Below are 20,681 nucleotides of genomic sequence, written 5' to 3'. Positions count from 1 at the left end.
TTCAGCTATGAACCCACCCAATACAGTGACTGAATTTTCCCAGCTCATACATGGAGATGTCATGGGATATTTTGTCAAATGTATGTGCTATGGACTGAATTGTGTCCCACTCAAAATTAATATGTTGAAGCCCTAACCCCCAATGTGATGGTATTTGGAGATAGGGCTTTTGGGAGGTGACTGGGTTTAGATGAGATCCTGAGGGTGGGGACCTCATGATGAGATTAGTGCCCTTATTAGAAGAGATGCTGGAGAGCTTGCTCTCTTTCTTCCCACCATGTGAAGACACAGTGGGAAAGCAGCTGTCTACAAGGCAAGAAGAGAGTCCTCACTAGAAGCCAACCATGTTGGCACACTGATCTTGAATTTCTAGCCTCCAGCACTGTGAGAAAATAAATTTATGTTGCTTAAGCCACCCAATCTATGGTATTTTGTTATGGCAGCCCAAGCTAAGAGAGTATGCTTTGCTGAAACAAAAATACTAATCTCTTGATAAACTAAGTTAAAAAGTCTTCCTTCAAACTCCCCTCCAAAAAGACTATAATTTGTTCTTATGCTGCCTCCTAATGGTGAATTTTCTAACAGGAAATACTGTTGAAACTGTAACTAAGATGAACATGACACTACAGAGATGCCCAGTGTAGCACAGTAGTTAAAAATGCAACCTCTGGAATCAGATTTGAACTCTGGCTCCACGATTTACTAGCTGTGTGACCTTGGAAAGGGTACTTAAATCTCTTTAATTCTTGGTTTCTTTATCTCTAAAATGGGGATAATATCTTCCTTAAAAAGTTGCTTTAAAGATTTAAAAAAAATGAGATAGGCATGTAATTTAAAATATCTCCTGGGCCGGCCCAGTGGCACAAGCGGTTAAGTGCACACGATCTGCTGTGGCAGCCCGGGGTTCGCCGGTTCGGATCCTGGGCGCGCACCGACGCACCGCTTGGCAAGCCATGCTGTGGCGGTGTCCCATATAAAGTGGAGGAAGATGGGCACGGATGTTAGCCCAGGGCCGGTCTTCCTCAGCAAAAAAAGAGGAGGATTGGCAGATGTTAGCACAGGGCTGATGTTCCTCACAAAAAAAACAAATAAATAATAAAATAGCTCCTGACACACAGTAAGGGCTCAATAAATTAAAATATAACTAAAATTTAAATTTCTTATACTTTATGTAATTAAAAATTCAGTATAATCGATTACCTTGAAATATTAGCAATAATCGTGAAATAGTCACACAAAAATAAAATTTCAAGTACTAATGCTATGAATGGAAACAAAAAAGCTAAACAGATTTGATACAACTACATTCATGGCAAAAAATCTGAGTGTAATGGTCTTTGGCATAGATTTTCTACTCTAGAAGTCAGCTACATTTTATACATGATCTATTCTATTCTTGAAAGACCTGACATTGTACTTTCCCTGGACCAATGACCAATTAAAAGGTTGTCCTATTAGAAGTTTTGTTTTTGTATGAAAAAACAAATGTAATTTTCTAGTTATTATACCTGTTCAATTCATTTCTTATATCCAACAATTCTTGTCGCTCAGTTTTTACTGTATCTTTTTCCTCAGCAGCCAGGTAACGTAGCCTCATCTGCTCCAATTCTTCTTGCTGTTTTTTAAGACGAGCCATTTGACTTTCTTGCTCTCGCTTGAAAGAAAGAAATAAGCCAGATCCCTAATATTAGGAATAAATATATTTCATATGACTTCGACTTGTGATTATAATCCTATTTATAATAAAGCCATGTACTGTCAATTCTATGAGTCACATATCATCCAGAAATGCCCAGGTTCTCTTTAAAAACTCTTTCCATGACTTCTCTTCTTGCTATTAAACATAATCATTCATGGTCCAATCAGTGACTGAGGTTAGCTGAATATCATAAGATAACAGAAGTTGAAGGCAGGGAAGAGTCTGCTGTCAACATAATGAGTCACCACAAGGACCAGTGGAAAGAGCAGCATCTAAGAAATGGTTAACAAAAGCGTACCAAGAAAACTTCAGTAACCATCCCTGCACTGGTTACTAATCCACTCCCACCTCAGGGAATAATATGCCTTTCCACTCTTTTCTCCAGGCTCAGACAAAAATTTATGCACATATAAAATTTCTTTAAAATAAACGTGTAACATTCCACAGAATGGATATTCCATGATTTATTCAACCTCTCTCTCAGTAAGAGACACTTTGGTACTACAAACAATGCTGCAATAAAACACCCTATAATCTAGCTCACGAATCTTTTTACATATTTCTTTAGGGACAGGTGCTTTTCTTTCTATAGGACAGAACCCCAAAATGGGAGCGCTAGATCAATAGATATGTGCTATCTCCTTTTTTAAAAAATAAACCTTTAGGGGCCAGCCCCGTGGCTTAGCGGTGAAGTGCACATGCTCCGCTATTGGCAGCCTGGGGTTGGATCCCAGGCGTGCACGGACGCACCGCTTCTCCTGCCATGCTGGGGCCACGTCCCACATACAGCAACTAGAAGGATGTGCAACTATGACATACAACTATCTACTGGGGCTTTAGGGAAAAAAAGGAGGAGGATTGGCAATAGATGTTAGCTCAGAGGCGGTCTTCCTCGGCAAGAAGAGGAGGATTAGCATGGATGTTAGCTCAGGGCTGATCTTCCTCACAAAAAAAAAAAAAAAGAAACCTTTATTCAATAATAACAGAAAACTGCCAAATCACAAATGTACATTTTGATAAAATTTCACAAAGTGAACCATTCACATAACCACCTCCAGATCAAGAAACAGATTATCAGAACCCCAGAAGTCCCTCTGTGTTTCTTCCCAGTCACTAACCACTCATCCCTTCCCAAAGATAACTCCTACCCTAATTTCTAACACCACAAATAAGTTTTGACTGCTTTAAACTTTATATAAATGGAATTGTACAGTATATATTACTTATGTCTGGCTTCTTTCACTTAACATTGTTTTTCATATTCATTCATATTAGGTGTAGCTGATAATGCACGTTACTACATAGCATTCCATAAGATGAATCTACAACTTATTCATTCCATTGCTGAGGAACATCTGGGTTAGTTTCCAGTTTCGTATCATAAAGCTGATGTGAACATTATTGTACATGCCTTTTGGCACATATATTTATATGCATTTCTCTTGGGTATATTCCTTGGATTCAAACTGCTGGGTCATAAGACGTAAGAATTTCAGTATTAGTAAGTATTGTCAAACAGTTTTCAGAGTAGTAGTACTAAGTTATACTTCTATGTGCACATTCCACTGTTCTATATTCTTGTCAACATTTGGTAATGTCAATTTTCTTTTCATTTAAACTATTCCGATAGATTATGTAGTGGTATCTCATTGTGATTTTATTTTGCATTTTTTTCAAAGACTAATGAAGCTAAACATGTTTTAATATTTTTAATGGCATTTGGATATCTTCTTTTGTAAAGTTCCTGTACAACCATTTGGCACTTTGCTCTACTTGGCTATCCATCTTTCCTTATTCATATGTTTGTAGTTCTTTATGCATACTGGGTAAGCCCTTTGTCAGTTATTTAAATTGCAAATATCTTCCACTAGTCTTTGTCTTCCCTTTTCACTCCTTTAATGGTGTTTTTGACTTAATTTTAATATAGCCCAAATTTATGTCTCTATTCCTTTTTGGCTAGTGCTACGTGTAATTTAAGAAAATTTCTGCCTGCCTCAGTCTTGAAGATACTCTTTTATGTTACCCTCTTGAAGCCTCATTTAGATCAATAACTCATATGCAATTGGTTTTGTGTATGGTGTGAGATCAAGTTTCTTTTTCTCCCCATATAGAGCTCCAATTGACCTAGCAACATTTACTGGAAAACACCCTTTCTCCCCCACTGCTTGGCAGTATACATCACCTCTGCTCGTATATGTATGGGTTTGTTTCTGGACTCCCTAACCTGATCTAGTTCTCTATCCTTGCATTAAACTCGACTGTCTTAATTATTGTAACTCTTGTAATATTAACTCTTGATATCTGATAGTGTAAGTCTTCTACCTTTGGCTGTTCTTCAAAATTCTCTTAGCTAGTCTTGACTCCTCCATTTTCATATAAATCTCAATTTCTAGGGCTAAAAAGAAAAGGCTAGCTGGGATTTGATTATGATTACGCTGAATCTGCAGATTAGTCTAGCCCAAACCAATATCTTTACAATATTGATTCTTCAATCAGTGAACATGGTTTACCCTTTAGGTCTTCCTTAATTTTAGGTTTTCTTTAATTTTAATATTTTATAATTCTCTACACACTAACATCTCTCTCTGAATGTGCTCGTAGGTATTTGATGTTTTTAGATGCTATTGTAAATGGCAGTTTTAAAATTTTCATTTTCTATTGTCTCTAGAATAGAGAATTGAAATTGATATTTACATACTGACTTTGTTTCCAGCAAACATGCTAAACTCACTTATTAATTCTAGCAGGTCATCTGTGGAGACTTTTTGGTTTTCTAAGTACATAACAGTGTCACCTGCAGATAATGGCAGTTTCATTTTTTCCTTTCCAACTGATGTACCTTTTCTTTCTCTTGGCCTATTACACGGGCTAGAACCTCTAGGACAATGTTGATAAGAAACCGTGATAGAGGGCATCTTTCTCTCATTCTTGATCTCAGGGAAAACTTTCATTATTTTAAGGAAGATTTTTTTGTAGGTTTTATGTAAATATCCTTGATTAGATTAAAAAATTTCCCCTACATTCTTATTTTGCTAAGAATTGTTATTATGAATGAGTATTGACTTTTCCCTGCATTTTTTATATAATCGCTTGATTTTTTTTTTCTCCTTTATTCTTTTAAGGTGGAAATAGCCAACTTTGCCTTTGTTTAATAGATAAACTTGATTGTAATGCTTACAAGTTTTATATCTATGTTCACGAGATTGATTAGCCAATTAGCTTTGTTTTTATAATGTCCTGTCAGATTTTAAGATCAAGGTTATGCTGGTCTCATTAAAAAAAAAGTGACGGGGGTCGGCCCAGTGGCGCAGCGGTTAAGTGTGCACGCTCCGCTTCGGCGGCCCGGGGTTCGCAGTTTCGGATCCCGGGTGCGTCAGTGCGTGCCCTGCTTGTTAAGCCATGCTGTGGCGGTGTCCCATACAAAGTAGAGGAAGATGGGCATGGATGTTAGCCCAGGGCCAATCTTCCTCGGCAAAAAAGAGGAGGATTGGCATTGGATGTTAGCTCAGGGCTAGTCTTCCTCACAAAAAAAAAAAAAAAAAAAGGGAGACGTGTTCTCTCTTCCTGGTTTCTGAAACAGTGTGTGTAAGATTAGTATTATTTCTTTCTAAATGTTTACTAAAATTCAAATGTGAAGCCATCTGGGTCTGGAGCCTTGTGTGAAGATTTTTCATTACAGATTCAATCTATCTAATAGCTATATGACTGTTATATTTTCTTTTTCTTCTTGTGTCAGTTTTTTAAGTTTTGTTTCTCAAATTCACATAAAATTTCTCATCCTCTTATTTCTTTAAACGTCTGTGGGATCTGTAGCCTTTTTTTTTTTTTTTTTTTAAATTCCTAGTATTGGGAGTTAGTGCCTATTCTTTTTGTCCTGAACACTCTTTGCCAAGGGAGAGGTTCCTTTCAAAGAAACAACTTTTGGCTTTGTTGATTTTGTTGTAAATTTTCCTGGTTTCATTAATTTTTACTTATCTTGATTATTTCCTTCCTTCTAACTTCCTTAACTTCTTGTTCTTTTACTGACTGGTCAGAAGGGATATGTAGAGAACAGATTTTATGCTTTTCTTATTTTTAAGTGCACTTGAGGTTGTAAATTTCCCCCTAAGCACAGCTTTCATTAAATCTCATGTCTTAATATGCTGTATTTTCATTATTTTTCAGTTCAAAATATTTTCTAATTTCACTTATGGTCTCTAGTTTAGCCATGGGTCATTAGATGTGTACTACTTAATTTTCAATCACTTGGGGATATTTATTATCTTTTTATTAATTTCCAGCTTAATCTGTCATCAGAGAACATATTGTTTGTGTGTGTGTGTGTGTGTGTGTGTGTGTGTGTGTGTGAAGAAGATCAACCCTGAGCTAACATCCATGCTAATCCTCCTCTTTTTGCTGAGGAAGACTGGCTCTGAGCTAACATCTATTGCCAATTCTCTTCCTTTTTTTCCCCAAAGACCCAGTAGATAGTTGTATGTCATAGTCGCACATCCTTCTAGTTGCTGTATGTGGCACGCGGCCTCAGTGTGGCTGGAGAAGCGGTGTGTTGGTGCGCGCCCGGGATCTGAACCTAGGCCGCCAGTAGCAGAGCACGCGCACTTAACCACTAAGCCATGGGGCTGGCCCAGAGAACATATTCTGAATTACAATCTTCTGAAATTTATTGAGAATTGTATGATCCAGCACATGAGCAATTTGGCTAAATGTTCCATGTGCATTAGAAAATAATGTGTACCCTGGACTTTTTTTTTGAAGAAGTGTTCTATATATACGAATGGTTGTGTTGTTTAAATCTTCTAAATCTTTACTGATTTTCTGTTTGCTCTATCACTTCCCAGGAGTTATGGTAAAATCTACTATTATTATCATTTTGTTTGTTTCTCCTTTCAGTTCTATTAATTTTTTGTTTTAAATAAATTTGTGGCTGTTATTAGGTGCATACAAATTTAAAATTATCATCTTCCAGGTGAACCGATCCTTTTATGATTATGAAAACTCTGTTTATCTAAAGTAATTCCTCTTCCCCTAAAGTCTACTTTGCCTGATATAAGTATTGCTAGATCAGCTTTCTTTTGGTTAGAATTAATGCAGTATATATTTTTTTCTGTTTTTAAATTCAACCATTCTGTATCATTATATTGAAGGTATGTCCCTTATAAGTAGCATACTGTTGGTTTTTTTTTAATTCAGTTTTTAATTTAATATTTGTCTTTAATGGAAGTATTTAGCCCATTTATATTTAAAGCAATTGGTGATATACATGGGTTTAAATCTTTACATATTACTATTTTCTACTTGTTCCATCTATTTTACGTTCCTTCTTCTCTCTGCTTGTCTTTTTTTAGATCTAATATTTTATGTCATTCAATTTTCCCCCTATTAGCTTGTTACTCATTTTTACTTTCCTTTTAGAAATAATGTAAATTACAATTCCACTGATAATGCAACTACTTTAAACTTTTAACTTTATTTATCCCTTTATATCTTTTATACTATTTTTGTCATGAATTTTAATTCTCTATATTTTTAACCCAACAGATATTGTGATTGTTGTTTTTCTACAATCAACATCCATTTATATTTTAGTCAGATATTTATTTCCACTGCTCTTTATTCTCGTGCTTTCATTTGGGAAGAACACCTTTTAGTATTTCTTTTACTTTAGGCTTGCCATGACAAATTCTTCCAATTTTTGTTAGTCTGAGAAGTCTGAAGTTGTTTTCATTTATGAAGGACATTTTCACTGAGTACAGAATTTTAAGTTTGCAGTTATTTTCTTTCAGTACTTTAAGGATGTTATTCCACTATCCTATGAATTCCTTCTCTTTTGTTGAAAAGTCATCTGTCAGTCTTATTGTTGCTCCTATGAAGGCAATGTCTCCCTCTGCCCCTCCATAGCTTTTAACATTTTCTTTGCTTTTTGGCAATTTTACTATGATGCAGCTAGGCTATAGGCTGAATGTTCTTCGTGTCTCCTCAAAATTCATATGTTGAAGTCTAATCCCCAATGTGATGGTGCCAGGGAATGGGGCCTTTGGGAGGTGATTAGGTCACACCAACATGAGGGTGGAGCCTTCATGAATGAGATTAGTGCCCTTATAAAAGATGCCTGACAGAGCTCCCTAACCCCTTCTGTCACGTGAAGACTGCCATGTGAAAAGATGGCGATTTATGAACTAGGAAGCAGGCTTTCAACAGACATAGAACCTGACTATGCATGCACTCTGATCTTGGACTTTTAGCCTCCAGAACTGTGAGAAACAAATTTGTTGTTTATAAGCCACTGAGTCTGTGGTATCTTGTTATAGCAGCCCAAACAGACTAAGAAAGCAGTCTGTGGTTACACAAATGGTAGTCTGTCTCATATACTTTACCCCATATGTTGCTTATGTTCTTTGCTGTATTTTCCATCTTTTTTCCTCTCTGTTTCAGTTTGGATACTTTTTATTGACTTACCTTTAGTTCACACATCCTTGCTTCTGCTATGTCTAATCTGCTATTAACTCATCTATTGAATTCTTACATCTTACTTGCAATACTTTTCAGTTCCAGAATTTCTTTATGATTTAAAAGATTCTACTTCTCTAATACGTTTCTCTGTCACATCACCTCCTTTCTAGAATAGAGTGATAGTAGTTATTTCAAACTTTGTGTCTAGTGACTCCAAAATCTGGACTACCCGTTGATTTTCTTCTGTTGAGCAAAAGACATAAAAAGACATTCCACAGTGAAGACATGCAAGTGGCCAATAAACATATGAAAAGATGCTTAAAGTCAGCAATCAGGGAAATGAAAATTTAAGCCACAAAGCGACACTATTTCAGACCCACCAAATTGCAAAAAATTAATACATCTGATAACAGCCAAGTGTTGGACATGGTGTAAAGAGTAACAACTATACAGCTCTCTTGGGAACTGCAGATTTGTACAACCACTTTGCAAAGTAATTTGGCAATATTTAGTGAAGCATAAGAAATGTGCAAACGCTATTACTAAAAATTCCACTTTTAGATATAAACACTAGAGAAACTCTTACATGTACAAAAATTTTCAGTGTTGTCCTACAGTAAGAAAACTTGGAAAAAATATGTCCACTGAAAGAAGCCTGGTTAAATAAATTGTGGTATATTCATATGTTTAAGTTTTATAAAGCAATAAAAATGAACTATAGCTACTTGCAAAATAGCTAAATCTCAATTTTTAATCACATAAGGTGGTCACAGAAGAATAATTCAAAAAGAATGATTCCATGTATATAAAGTTTAAAAGCATACAAAAGTGAGCAGTGTTATTTACCAATATTTTAAATATAATAAAATCATAAAGAAAAGCAAAGGAATAATAAATATCAAATTCAGGACAGTAGTTACCTCTGGAGAGGATGCAGTTAAGAAAAGGCACAGAAGCCTTCCAAAGCATTGAAAATGCTCTGTTTCTTAAATTAGAAGGCAGAGGTTGGGGTATATAAAAATCTTTTTTTTCTCTCTTTGGAATTTACAAAGATATATTATGATATATTACATTTAAAAAGTAATTATTGTGGCCGGCCCGATGGTGTAGTGGTTAAGTTCACACACTCCACTTCAGCGGCCCGGGGTTTGCTGGTTCCAATCCTGGGAGTGGACTGACGCACCACTTATCAAGCCATGCTGTGGCGGGCGTCCCACATATAAAGTAGAGGAAGACGGGCATGGATGTTAGCTCAGGGCCAGTCTTCCTCAGCAAAAAGAGGAGGATTGGCAATGGCTGTTAGCTCAGGACTAATTTTCCTCACAAAAAAAAAAAAAAAGAAAGAAAGGAAAAGAAATTTGGACAAAAATACACCAAACTGTCATCTCTGGTGGTGGAGGGGATAAGGTTACTGATGACTTCTATTTTCTATGTTATATGGTGCTGCAAAAGTTACAATTTTTACACTGAGCAAGTTTAATTGCAAGCAGAAAAAATAAAAAGTTGATTATTTAATTTTAGGTTACTTTGCCACATTGTAACTTTATAAAACTTGAAACATTTTCATTCTAAAACATAAGAAAAGCCTGTAAATGCCTTAAATTTTTAATCGAGTATACAGCATTAATAATAATCACACATACACACACAAAAATTAGAGGTTAGTGAAAGAAATCCTCTCTGCTGCCAGGTGCTCTAGGTTAAAGCCTCTTCAATCAAGTGAGTATAATCTTTATTTTGCCTTGGCTGCCTATAAATCCAGAGAGGAGATGTAAACATACATACACTAGACTAAACAGCGGCTAAAAAGTGGCCACTACTTACTCTCCCACTCACACATACCATGTAAGTCTGTGGGAAAAACTTACAACTAAACTAAGGAACTCAAGTAAAGTTTTCTGAAAATAACCCAGAGCTGACAAGTCAGTAGGAGGGCCTGGATGGTTTCAAGACACAGTTTTTAACCAAGACTTGGACCTCCAACTGTTTTCTTAAACAAAGATTTACATCCCATCCTTGGCTAAATTACTTATAAATTAATCAAATTAATTACTCTGAGTGGATAAGCAGGAGGCTGGACAAGATAGTACTGATGTCAGCCAATGAAGTCTGTGTTGTTTTAACTAAATATATCAGCTTAGTTTTAAACAGATCTACTGTGCACAAATATGGTAAGGGACCCACATCCTACCCAAAAGCTTAGTTCTGTTTCCTGTCCTGGGAGCAAACATACCTAGTTTTAATATATCTGACATAATAAAAATGTTAAATTTTCTACAATAATAAATTCATATCTCTTAATAATGACTCATTTATTTTTAGAAAGTAGTGGCTTTTATTCTTCCTACATAACTATATTCTACAGTGTCAAGAAATGTTTTTAGTAATTATGTTACTTAGAACACAGAGTAAAGTGACAATCTTGACTCAGGTATTTGTAGAACAATTTGATTCAAGTATTTGTTTTGGTTTAAAAATACTTCTATACTGTATCTTCATGGAGATAGAAAAAAAGGAAACTAAATTACCCCTTAAATGTCTCAGAACTAGAACTTTTTAAAGTCAGTGTTACACACTGCACCAAAGATAGCAAATTCAGAAGTATGGGTATCATTTCCTTGTTTTCTAACTTAGGACTTATTTTATGTTATAATTTATAATTTACAGCTGTTGCCTACCCAGTTAACAAAGAACAAAAAAGTGTACAACTTGGAAACACAGACTTCTATGGTTGTGAATCAGAAGAAAAGATTTTTTCTAAATAATTAGAAGATTATGATTTTTTAATTCACAAATTGACTATACTAGGTCACCTTTGAGTAATGGAAATCTCTGTTTAAACATTCTTTTGGCAATAGGCACCAAGCATTAGATCTTATTTCCAAACTTTACCAGCTGGGTTTTGTCATTAACATTTATTAACAATCTAAGATACGGCTTTCGACGTCTAATCCGTACTACACAAATGTTTTGTATGGCCCTCCAGAGGATTTTGCTGTGACAAATTACTGGCAGAGATTATAGCCCCGTGGCTATTCACCAGAGGCAATGTAAAATTAACATGGTACTAATCCAATTTAAACAAAAAGTTGTACAAACAATCCTCTGAACAAAAGCAGATAGAGGATTCCAATTTTACATTCAAACACAATAAACGTGTTTTTAATAAAGAGTTTTAGAAAAAAATGGAAGTAACTTTCACACATATGAATTGTGCCTATTTAATGAAGTTATTAATTTTAATCTTCCAAAAACAGTTAGTGGCAGAGCACAATTCACTATGGTAATCTCAAGGTCTATTACATTTCTCCTTAAAGCATTGAATCTCAAATGTGGTCTGTAGAACATCATTGATTCCTAGTGACCTTGAAATCTATTTACAGTGTCGTTTCTAAAGCAGAAAGTTTGTGGGATAAGGAATAGAATTGCTCTGCAATGAAGATCACTGCACTCAAAGAATGAGACTATTTTCTTTCAAGAAGTAGAAGTTTAGAGTTGAGCCAGTAATTTAATACCATGTTTTCTTTTCTTCTTAATACACTTATACACTCAAGAGAAAGGAGGCATCTGAACTTTTGTGATATCCTCTCTGTTATTAGGAATAGTTAAAATTACTTTGCCAATGGTTTTTGGGCAAGAGGGTAGAAAATATACAGGAAGAAAGAGTAAACAGAAAATAATGGATTAAATGGAAAGATCCAGAAGATAGCAAAAGTGTATGAGGATGCATGTATTAGGAAGGAGGGGTACTTGGGTGGGAGCCTTTTATACTGAATCTCCCCTTAAAGGAGTCTACCTGAATATTTCAGTGTAACCCTAACAGAGCCATGAACTTAGAGGATTCTCTTCAGAACATCATTTATTTACTTGCTTATATTTTACAAACCACCTCAGTGAAAACAATGTCATCTGTCAATATACACATATGAACATAATCAATTTCCCCAAGTAAAAAGTTCTTGCAGGGATATTTCTTAATAAGAAACACAATTATAATTAAATTATATTTTAATAATTAATAATCACTGGGGGCCAGCCCCGTGGCTTAGCGGTTAAGTGCGTGCGCTCCCCTACTGGCGGCCCAGGTTCAGATCCCAGGCGCTCACCGATGCACGCGCTTCTCCGGCCATGCTGAGGCCGTGTCCCACATACAGCAACTAGAAGGATGTGCAACTATGACATACAACTACCTACTGGGGCTTTGGGGAGAAAAAGGGGGAGGACTGGCATGGATGTTAGCGCAGGGCTGATCTTTCAAAAAAAAAAAATAAATAAATATTACTTATTTCTCCAAAGGAAATACCCTAGTCAACAGCTAACGCTTTTCCATCTTTTCATTGCTGATTTTGGTAATGCCTTATAATGAATTACCATTGCACTAACTAGTCTCTTATCCTTCACTCTGCAACTTCTTCAATGGCAGGCACCATCTTCCACTTCTCCATTTACTCTCTATTTTAAAACGTGAAATGATTTCAAATATAAAAGTGATATTTGAAACACTGTCTTTGAAATGTTTCTCCCTTAGCTTTGAGTGAGAAAATATAGTGATAACTCCCTTGTCCTCGTTTTTCTAATACTTATTTTCTATTATTTTTGATAACTTCATTTGCATTTCTCATCACCCTGCTCTATTCCTGTTAAACATCAGTCCTGCCAGCTGAACTTTAAGTTCCTTGGGAGAGCACTGCTGTATCTAGAGCATCCAACACTGTGCAAGGTACACAGTAGGCTCTCAGTAAGTACTTGCTGAATGAATGAAAGAACAAACAAACGAAATAACTACAGATGTTTCTTCAGACTCAGTGCACTTCATCTCTTTATATGCAAACTTTAGGAAGCTCACCTGCTGAAACTCTTGCATATCTGCACATTTAGCCTTTATATATGTTTTTTTTCCCCCCTTCCACACAGTTTTCTACAGAACATCTATTTAAACTACCATCCAAAATACTATTACTCAAACTATATCCTACCCCACTTCTCTATTGCTGTTACTATCTAACAACATCCTCCTGTTCTCTAGACTTAAAAATTTTAAATTATTGTTGAGGCCTATCAGTTTTTTGAACAGCTAGTCAGTCACAAACCCCTCCAATATTTGTTCTGTTCATCAATATCCAAAGCTACTGTCTAATTAGGTCCCTATCGACTGAAACCAAGAACACTATACAATAGCTTTATGGCTCATCTCCTTTTAACAAGTTACCATTTATTGAGCACATATGATGTACCAAACACTGTACACCAAATGCTTTACAGACCACTCATTTATTTCTCAGGACAACTGTGAGGAAAAATTTCACTATACAAATGAGGAGCCTAATCAGAGAGATTAAATTACCCGAGTCGCAGAGGTAGTTAAGAGGTAGAGCCAGGATACAACCCAGCTCTTTTGACTCCAGGGCCATGTTCTAAATTACTACATATGCTGCCTCTGATAGAATTTGTATCCTGTAATTTTTAGCAGCTACTTTTATCACAATATTTCCTTGCTCCTAACTACACAGGGACTCTTCCCTATTGTATTGTATGTAATCTAAGTATCTTGGCATCATGACTTTATATCAGCTTCTTCTCTATCAAAGTCACTTTAATTCTTATTATCAGAGCTAGTCTATCTAACAGTCAATGATGCTATTTTCCTTGCTAGGATATGCCAAATCATGATTTCTGCCTCAAAACTGTCAGAAATCCCTAAAGCCTTCTATGGCTCACGTTCTTCTCCTTGAAATTCTTTCATTATTTGGCTTCTATGGAACGAAACTATTAAGGAGAAAGAGCCTGAGCCTGGACTCTGGTCAAATGGTTTCAGTCTTAATTCTATCAATTAATACCTGTGTGATCCTGTGCAACTTACCTAACTTCTCTAAGTCTCAGTTTCTTTCATCTATAAAATGGGAATGATATTACCCGCTATATAGGGATACTGGTTAGGACTAAATGAAAAGATATGAAATATCTTAATCTTAAATGAAAAAATATGAAGCACAACACCTGGCATATAGTAAGCCTTTGATTCATGCTAACTTCTCTATCAGTATCATTATAATTATCCTCCTCTTTCTTTCTAGCTGCTATTTCCATTATCAGCTTTCCTTCTTCCTTCTTAAACAAAAGAATTCTAAGTTCTGTCACAGCTTCAATTATCACCTCTGCAAAGGATTTCTTTCATCTGTTTTTAAGCCCATTCTCCCAACATCAGATCCATATTTCTAACTGCTTGCTGAATTTCTTTCTGTAAAAATTAAAATGTCCAAATATGTAAGTCCTATCCCTTTCTCCTGCCCCAGTTAGCTTCTTGTCTTAATAACCATATTTCTGATACTGGAAAACTCTCTTTCCAGACACTAAGGCTTGAGCTCTTGGCATCATCTTTGACTTTCTACTCTGCATTCCCATCAGGTATATTGTGGTAGAATCTATCAAATACAGAATCTACCAAAACCATGTCTTTTAAAAGAATCTCCGTGTCATGTGTCCACTGCTACCACTTAAGTTCCAGTCTTTATCACCTGAAATGACCTCTAAAATGGGCTCTCCATTGTTCTCCAAGTAGAGTCAATGCTTTTTGTGTCTTTGCTATAATCATTCTATTCGTTATATTCACAACATCCTCCCCCTACCCCCACTTTCCTAAATCACAATCAATTCCCCAGAGGTCCATCTCAAATACCTCCTCTTCTCTGATACCTTTCCTAAGTCTTATTAAATAAATGTCCTTTCCCCTCCTGAGTACTCCGTATGGTTCTTTTCAGGGCTCTTAATATTAGAAAGTAAATGTTATGTTTATAGTTCTTCTTCCCTATTACTAAACTGTAAGCTTTCTGAGAGAAAGACCTGTTTTACTTATATCTATAAATTTCTTGAATACAGGAGGCCCCCAGTACTATATATGTTATTCACTCATCCCTTAGTCCTGTGAGCATATATAGAATATTTACTCTCTGTAATATTATTTTATACTTATGTTTACAATCTCAACCCATCCACAAGCTATATTAACACAGTTTGCCTTATTTATTCTTATGCAGTCTAGTACCAACTCTCTATGAAGGTGGTAAGCATTTAGTACAATACCACAAAGATGTTTAATGCATTTGATGGTTATAGAGACACATTAAGAAAAATACAAATCTGAAAGACTCTATCTATAAAATTTCATTCAGAATAAAACTGATGCATTAAAGAAAAGCAAAACTTAGAACAAAGGAACCATTACTTTAAATCGTTAAAAGTTTTAGGTCAAGTAGATTAGATTCAAAATAAAAATCCTGCTCATATTTTATTTGATCTTAAGATATATTTCTCATGAAGCTAACAGCATTTGTTATCTAGTAGCACGAAGGAAAAAAAAAGTAACATAAGAAGAAGTTGGGAAACTACTATCACTTTTAAACGCTTGTAAAATTATGCAAAACTCCCTGTGACTCCTGTTCTTAATTGAATACATTACTGTCTTCCTAGGAATAACATTTAAAATATGTTCTTAAATTTGAGGACATGTTAAATTTTTTAAGTTATCTTTAAATTTCTCCCCCAAAAGGCACTCTCAATGGAAAGAAATTAATACTAAAAGGAGGAAAAGAATGGTAGTTTTGTAAGTGCAAGTAAAAGAAATTATTCCCCATTTCTTCTGAGGAAGAGAACAGTTGGCAATTAAAAACAAAAGGACCTAAAAGTTTCAGTTTTTAATTAAGAAAAAGAAAGATCTTATATATAACATATTTAAAAAAAAAAAAGGCCGTAATCTCAAAAATTGCACTGGAGATTGAAATGCAGACATCTCAACATACCAGATATTGCCAAATATGCAAACTTGTAAAGAATCAAGGGAAAAAGACATAAAAAGAATAATCCATCATCAGCTATAAACTACATACCTGTTTAAGTCTGGCAAGTTCTTTCAAAGCTCGTCCCCATTGCTGCTTGTAATGCAGTTTAGACTTAGTTGCGGATTCCAACTTTCTTTCAAGTTCAACCTAACAGTGATTAAAATCATATCAAGTGAAACACTATACCACTGTGTACAATCACTGAAAGATAATATATACAAAGAGTCTGGCTTAAGAAAAGAGTTTATATAGTGTAACATACGACATCATTTAAAACTGTTATATAATTTACTATAAATATTATGGCACATGAACATTTTCTTGTTTAAAATATAGTCGTATTTTTACTGCCTAACAGCCTACACTAAAAGAAACTGAATTAGTCTTAACCTCCAGACAGTTACTATAAATGTATTTAAAACGTGTATATTACATAAAGATCATGGAGTAAAAAATACATTCATTTTTTACAAAAAGCAGTTCTAACTGTTAGCATTCCAATTTAGCTGGCACTCTAAATCTCAGAAACCAAATTATTCCTTTTGGAGGTCTATCATTATGTGGAATTTTGTCTTAAAACGAAGAGAGGTAGTAGAGATACTTTCAAAACTACATTTTGGCAAAATCACAGAATGCTGAGAACAGTGAAATGTTTTATCAGAAAGCAGTTTACCAGGAAAGATTACAAAGTAAAAAATATTTTAAGAATGTTAAAATAAACCCAAGAGTAAGAAAAATAATGCTCCTAATAACACTCATCTAACTTTTATTTTCTATTTTTCCTCAAATATATAAAGAAAAACATGAAAGTGATTCAATTAAAAAAATATGGTTATTTATACTTGCAGCAGGCAATCTGTTTGCATGAACTGAAGCCAACTTGGCTATATTTTGGAATGTACTCTCTCAATGTTTCAAACTAAGTACCAAACAAATTCATGTAGCCAACAGCAAGTTTGACTATTTAAGTGATAATGTAATAATGGGCCTGAATTATAGCAAAATACTGTTATTATAAACTGGTCTAATTTTTTTATATCAAATCTACTTTTTCCCATACACACAACTCCTAATGTTTTGCAGGAAAATAAAACCAAAGACATTATCCAAAAATTCAAACTTCAGAAAACTCAAATGAAAATAAAATGAAAGGAAAAGCAGATTGCCAAATTCCCTTTACAGAAGACCAGAACATTCTTTGCAGTAATATATGACTTCATGAAGTCACGGTCTTTTCTGCTTTACAAATCCCTAGTGCTTGGATTTAAATGTGTTGACATTTCACGACTAGACTCATACGTCTTAAATTGAATAATACTCTGAGATTATCAAAGATGATCTCTTCCACTTACACCCCAAGGATTTATAAGTATTACTTGGTAATTTAACAATAGGACATATGTTAGAGGAATAGGAAAATTTTTTTTATAGCTATGAGGTAAAAGAATAATATTCAATTATAAAAGTGATCATGTTCATGGGTCTTGAAGAAAGTCTAGTATCCTGGAAGAGCCCAAGGATGAGGATTAGGACAGGGATGAACCTAGAGGGGCTGCTTATACCCATGAGCTGACTGCACCAGAAAAAGCTGTCTGGGCAGTTATATCAGTTTTGCTATGATTATCAAAATAATTCACATTTGCATAGTTATTCACACTAATTTAAAACACATGTATAGTCAATACATACCATTTCTTTATAGTTAACAAATAAAAAAACTGTAGCTAGCAAATCTGAGACACAAACGTCGTTTTTCTGATTTCTATTACCAAATCAACAATTCCTAACTTTTATTATTATTATTATTTTAAGGATATAGCTGCTTCTGTGATTCTAAAGAAATACATGGACTCAATTCCCAGAAAAATGCACACAACCAAAGTTTTCATGTAACTGCAAGGCATTCAAAGACCTTGAGTTAAGAGCCCTTGTCGTGAATAGATTTGAGACTTGGGGAAGCCTTTGCACTTATATCATAAGCCAAGTTATAGATCCTGAAACAAAAACTCAGCTCAGGATCTAGAGTCAATTCAGAGGCTAGTGAAGACTGAAAGCACAGACTAATGTTTACTGGTTCTCAATTTCCCTGTTTCTACCCGTGATACACCCACAACTCTAATTCTCTCCTGGAGGTATCGCATTGTCTTCGTCTCTAATCCCCTACTCCCCAGTTCTAATCTGTCACAAGAGACGACAGATTTCTCCCTTGAAATATTTTCTACGTTTATTCCTTTATATTCCTACTACCATTTCCTTAGCTCAGGCTCTTCTCCTCCACTCTTGCCACCTGGGCCTCAGATCTATTCGATCTATAAATCCTACAAACCACTATTAGATCAATTCCTTCTCTACTAAAAAAGATACACTAGCTACTTCTTGCCTACAGTACTGAGCCTAAACTCCTCTGCCTAGGTTTCAAGGCACTCCAAAATATAATTTCTATCTGACTTGCTCAATCTACTTTCTTGGTATTCCTCACCAGGAAACCCTCTACTCCAACCACTAGGATGGTGTCCCCTATACCCGCCTCATTGCCCAAATTACTTCCTAAGCCTGTCAATTCTTTCTTTTTTCCTCTCTGCTTACTTAAAACTTCAGGCTCAGCTCAAATTCTACCTCTATATGGAGTTGTCTTAAAACTACTATATTCTGAACAATGATTTCTCTTTCTGAATTACAGAGTCTCTATCACATTCCCTGGTATTTGATTATGGTCATTTAAGGCTCTCTGAGTCATCTCCCCAATTATATTACAAATTCTTTAAAAGTGAGGTCCCAAAAGGATAATGTACTTTTTCTCTTGCTCTCTCTTTTCTTTCTTCTCATTTTTCCCTTTGCCCTACAACAGGAGTGGGCACACAGTACATACTCACCAAATATTCTTAAATATATAAATTTCAGCTTTTTTTTTTTTTTTTTTTGTGAGGAAGATCAGCCCTGAGCTAACATTCATGCTAATCCTGCTCTTTTTGCTGAGGAAGACCGGCTCTGAGCTAACATCTATTGCCAATCCTCCTCCGTTTTTTCCCCCAAAAGCCCCAGTAGATAGTTGTATGTCATAGCTGCACATCCTTCTAGTTGCTGTATGTGGGACGCGGCCTCAGCATGGCCGGAGAAGCTGTGAGTCAGTGCGCGCCCGGGATCTGAACCCGGGCTGCCAGTAGTGGAGCGCGAGCACTTAACCGCTAAGCCACGGGGCCGGCCCTAGATTTCAGCTTCTGTCTTCAACCTCTGTATGCCCTACTAAATTATAATGCTTTCAATATTTTATTTTTTTTCTATTTTTTTTAATTGATGTTTTAATGGTTTCTAACATTGTGAAATTTTGGGTTGTACATTTTTGTTTGTCCATCACCATATATATGACTCCCTTCACCCCTTGTGCCCACCCCCCACCCCCACTCCCACTGCCCCTGGTAACCACAGTCCAATTTTCTCTGTCCATGTGTTGGTTTATATTCCACATATGAGTGAGATCATACAGTGTTTGTCTTTCTCTTTCTGGCTTATTTCACTTAACATAATACGCTCCAGGCCCATCCATGTTGTTGCAAATGGGACGATTTTGTCTTTTTTTATGGCTGAGTAGTATTCCATTGTATATATATACCACATTTTCTTAATCCAATCGTCAGTCGAGGGACACTTAGGTTGCTTCCACTTCTTGGCTGTGGTGAATAATGCTGCAATGAACATAGGGGTGCATAAGCCTCTTTGGATTGTTGATTTCAGGTGCGTTGGATAGATTCCCAGTAGTGGGATGGCTGGATCATACGGCATCTCTATTTTTAATTCTTTGAGGAATCTCCATACCATTTTCCATAGAGGCTGCACCAATTTGCATTCCCACCAGCTGTGTATGAGGGTTCCTGTTTCTCCACATCCTCTCCAACATTTGTTGTTTTTTGTCTTGGTGATTATAGCCATTCTAACAGGCGTGAGGTGGTATCTTAGTGTTGTTTTGATTTGCATTTCCCTGATGATTAGTGATGTTGAGCATCTTTTCATGTGCCTATTGGCCATCTGTATATCTTCCTTGGAGAAGTGTCTGTTCATTTCCTCTGCCCATTTTTTTGATGGGGTTGTTTGTTTTTTTGTTGTTCAATTGTGTGAGTTCTTTATATATTATGGAGATCAACCCCTTGTCAGATGTATGTTTTGCAAATATTCTCTCCCAGCTGGTTGGTTGTCTGTTCATCTTGATTCTGGTTTCATTTGTCTTATAAAAGCTCTTTAATCTGATAAAGTCCCACTTGTTTATTTTTTCTTTAGTTTCCCTAGTCTGGGTAGGCATGTCATCCAAAAAGATTCCTTTAAAACCAATGTCAAATAGTGCGTTGCCTATATTTTCTTCTATGAGTTTTATAGTTTCAGGTCTCACCTTCAGGTCTTTGATCCATTTTGAGTTAATTTTTGTGAATGGAGATAGCAGGTGGTCCACTTTCATTCTTTTGCATGTGGCTGTCCAGTTTTCCCAACACCATTTATTGAAGAGACTTTCCTTTCTCCATTGCATGTTCTTAGCACCTTTGTCGAAAACTAGCTGTCCGTATATGTGTGGTTTTATTTCTGGGCTTTCAATTCTGTTCCGTTGATCTGTGTGTCTGTTTTTGTACCAGTACCATGCTGTTTTGATTACTATTGCTTTGTAGTATGTTTTGAAGTCAGGGATTGTGATGCCTCCTGCTTTGTTCTTT

General features: G+C 35.7%; 1 protein-coding gene across 7 annotated transcripts in view; it reads right to left on the bottom strand.

Moving 5' to 3' along the window:
- Nucleotides 1-20,681, bottom strand: part of CEP120 (centrosomal protein 120) — a 76,493-nt gene that overhangs the window by 5,531 nt on the left and 50,281 nt on the right. For 5 of the 7 annotated variants that reach the window (XM_087429881.1, XM_087429883.1, XM_087429884.1 and 2 more), the window contains 2 exons: nt 16,033-16,131; nt 1,509-1,654 (listed from right to left, as the gene is read on the bottom strand). In XM_087429881.1, the coding sequence (XP_087286007.1) occupies nt 1,509-1,654; nt 16,033-16,131 (245 nt within the window). The remainder of the gene's footprint in view (nt 1-1,508; nt 1,655-16,032; nt 16,132-20,681) is intronic. The other 2 variants (XM_087429885.1, XM_087429882.1) reach the window with 2 other exon arrangements.

The sequence above is a fragment of the Ceratotherium simum genome, chromosome 4, assembly GCF_057802395.1.
Source record: "Ceratotherium simum simum isolate JZ-2026a chromosome 4, ASM5780239v1, whole genome shotgun sequence".
In the NCBI taxonomy this organism is placed as follows: Eukaryota; Metazoa; Chordata; class Mammalia; order Perissodactyla; family Rhinocerotidae; genus Ceratotherium; species Ceratotherium simum.
The sequence above is the reverse complement of the archived record's forward strand: the minus strand, read 5'-3'. Positions and strand labels throughout refer to the sequence as shown.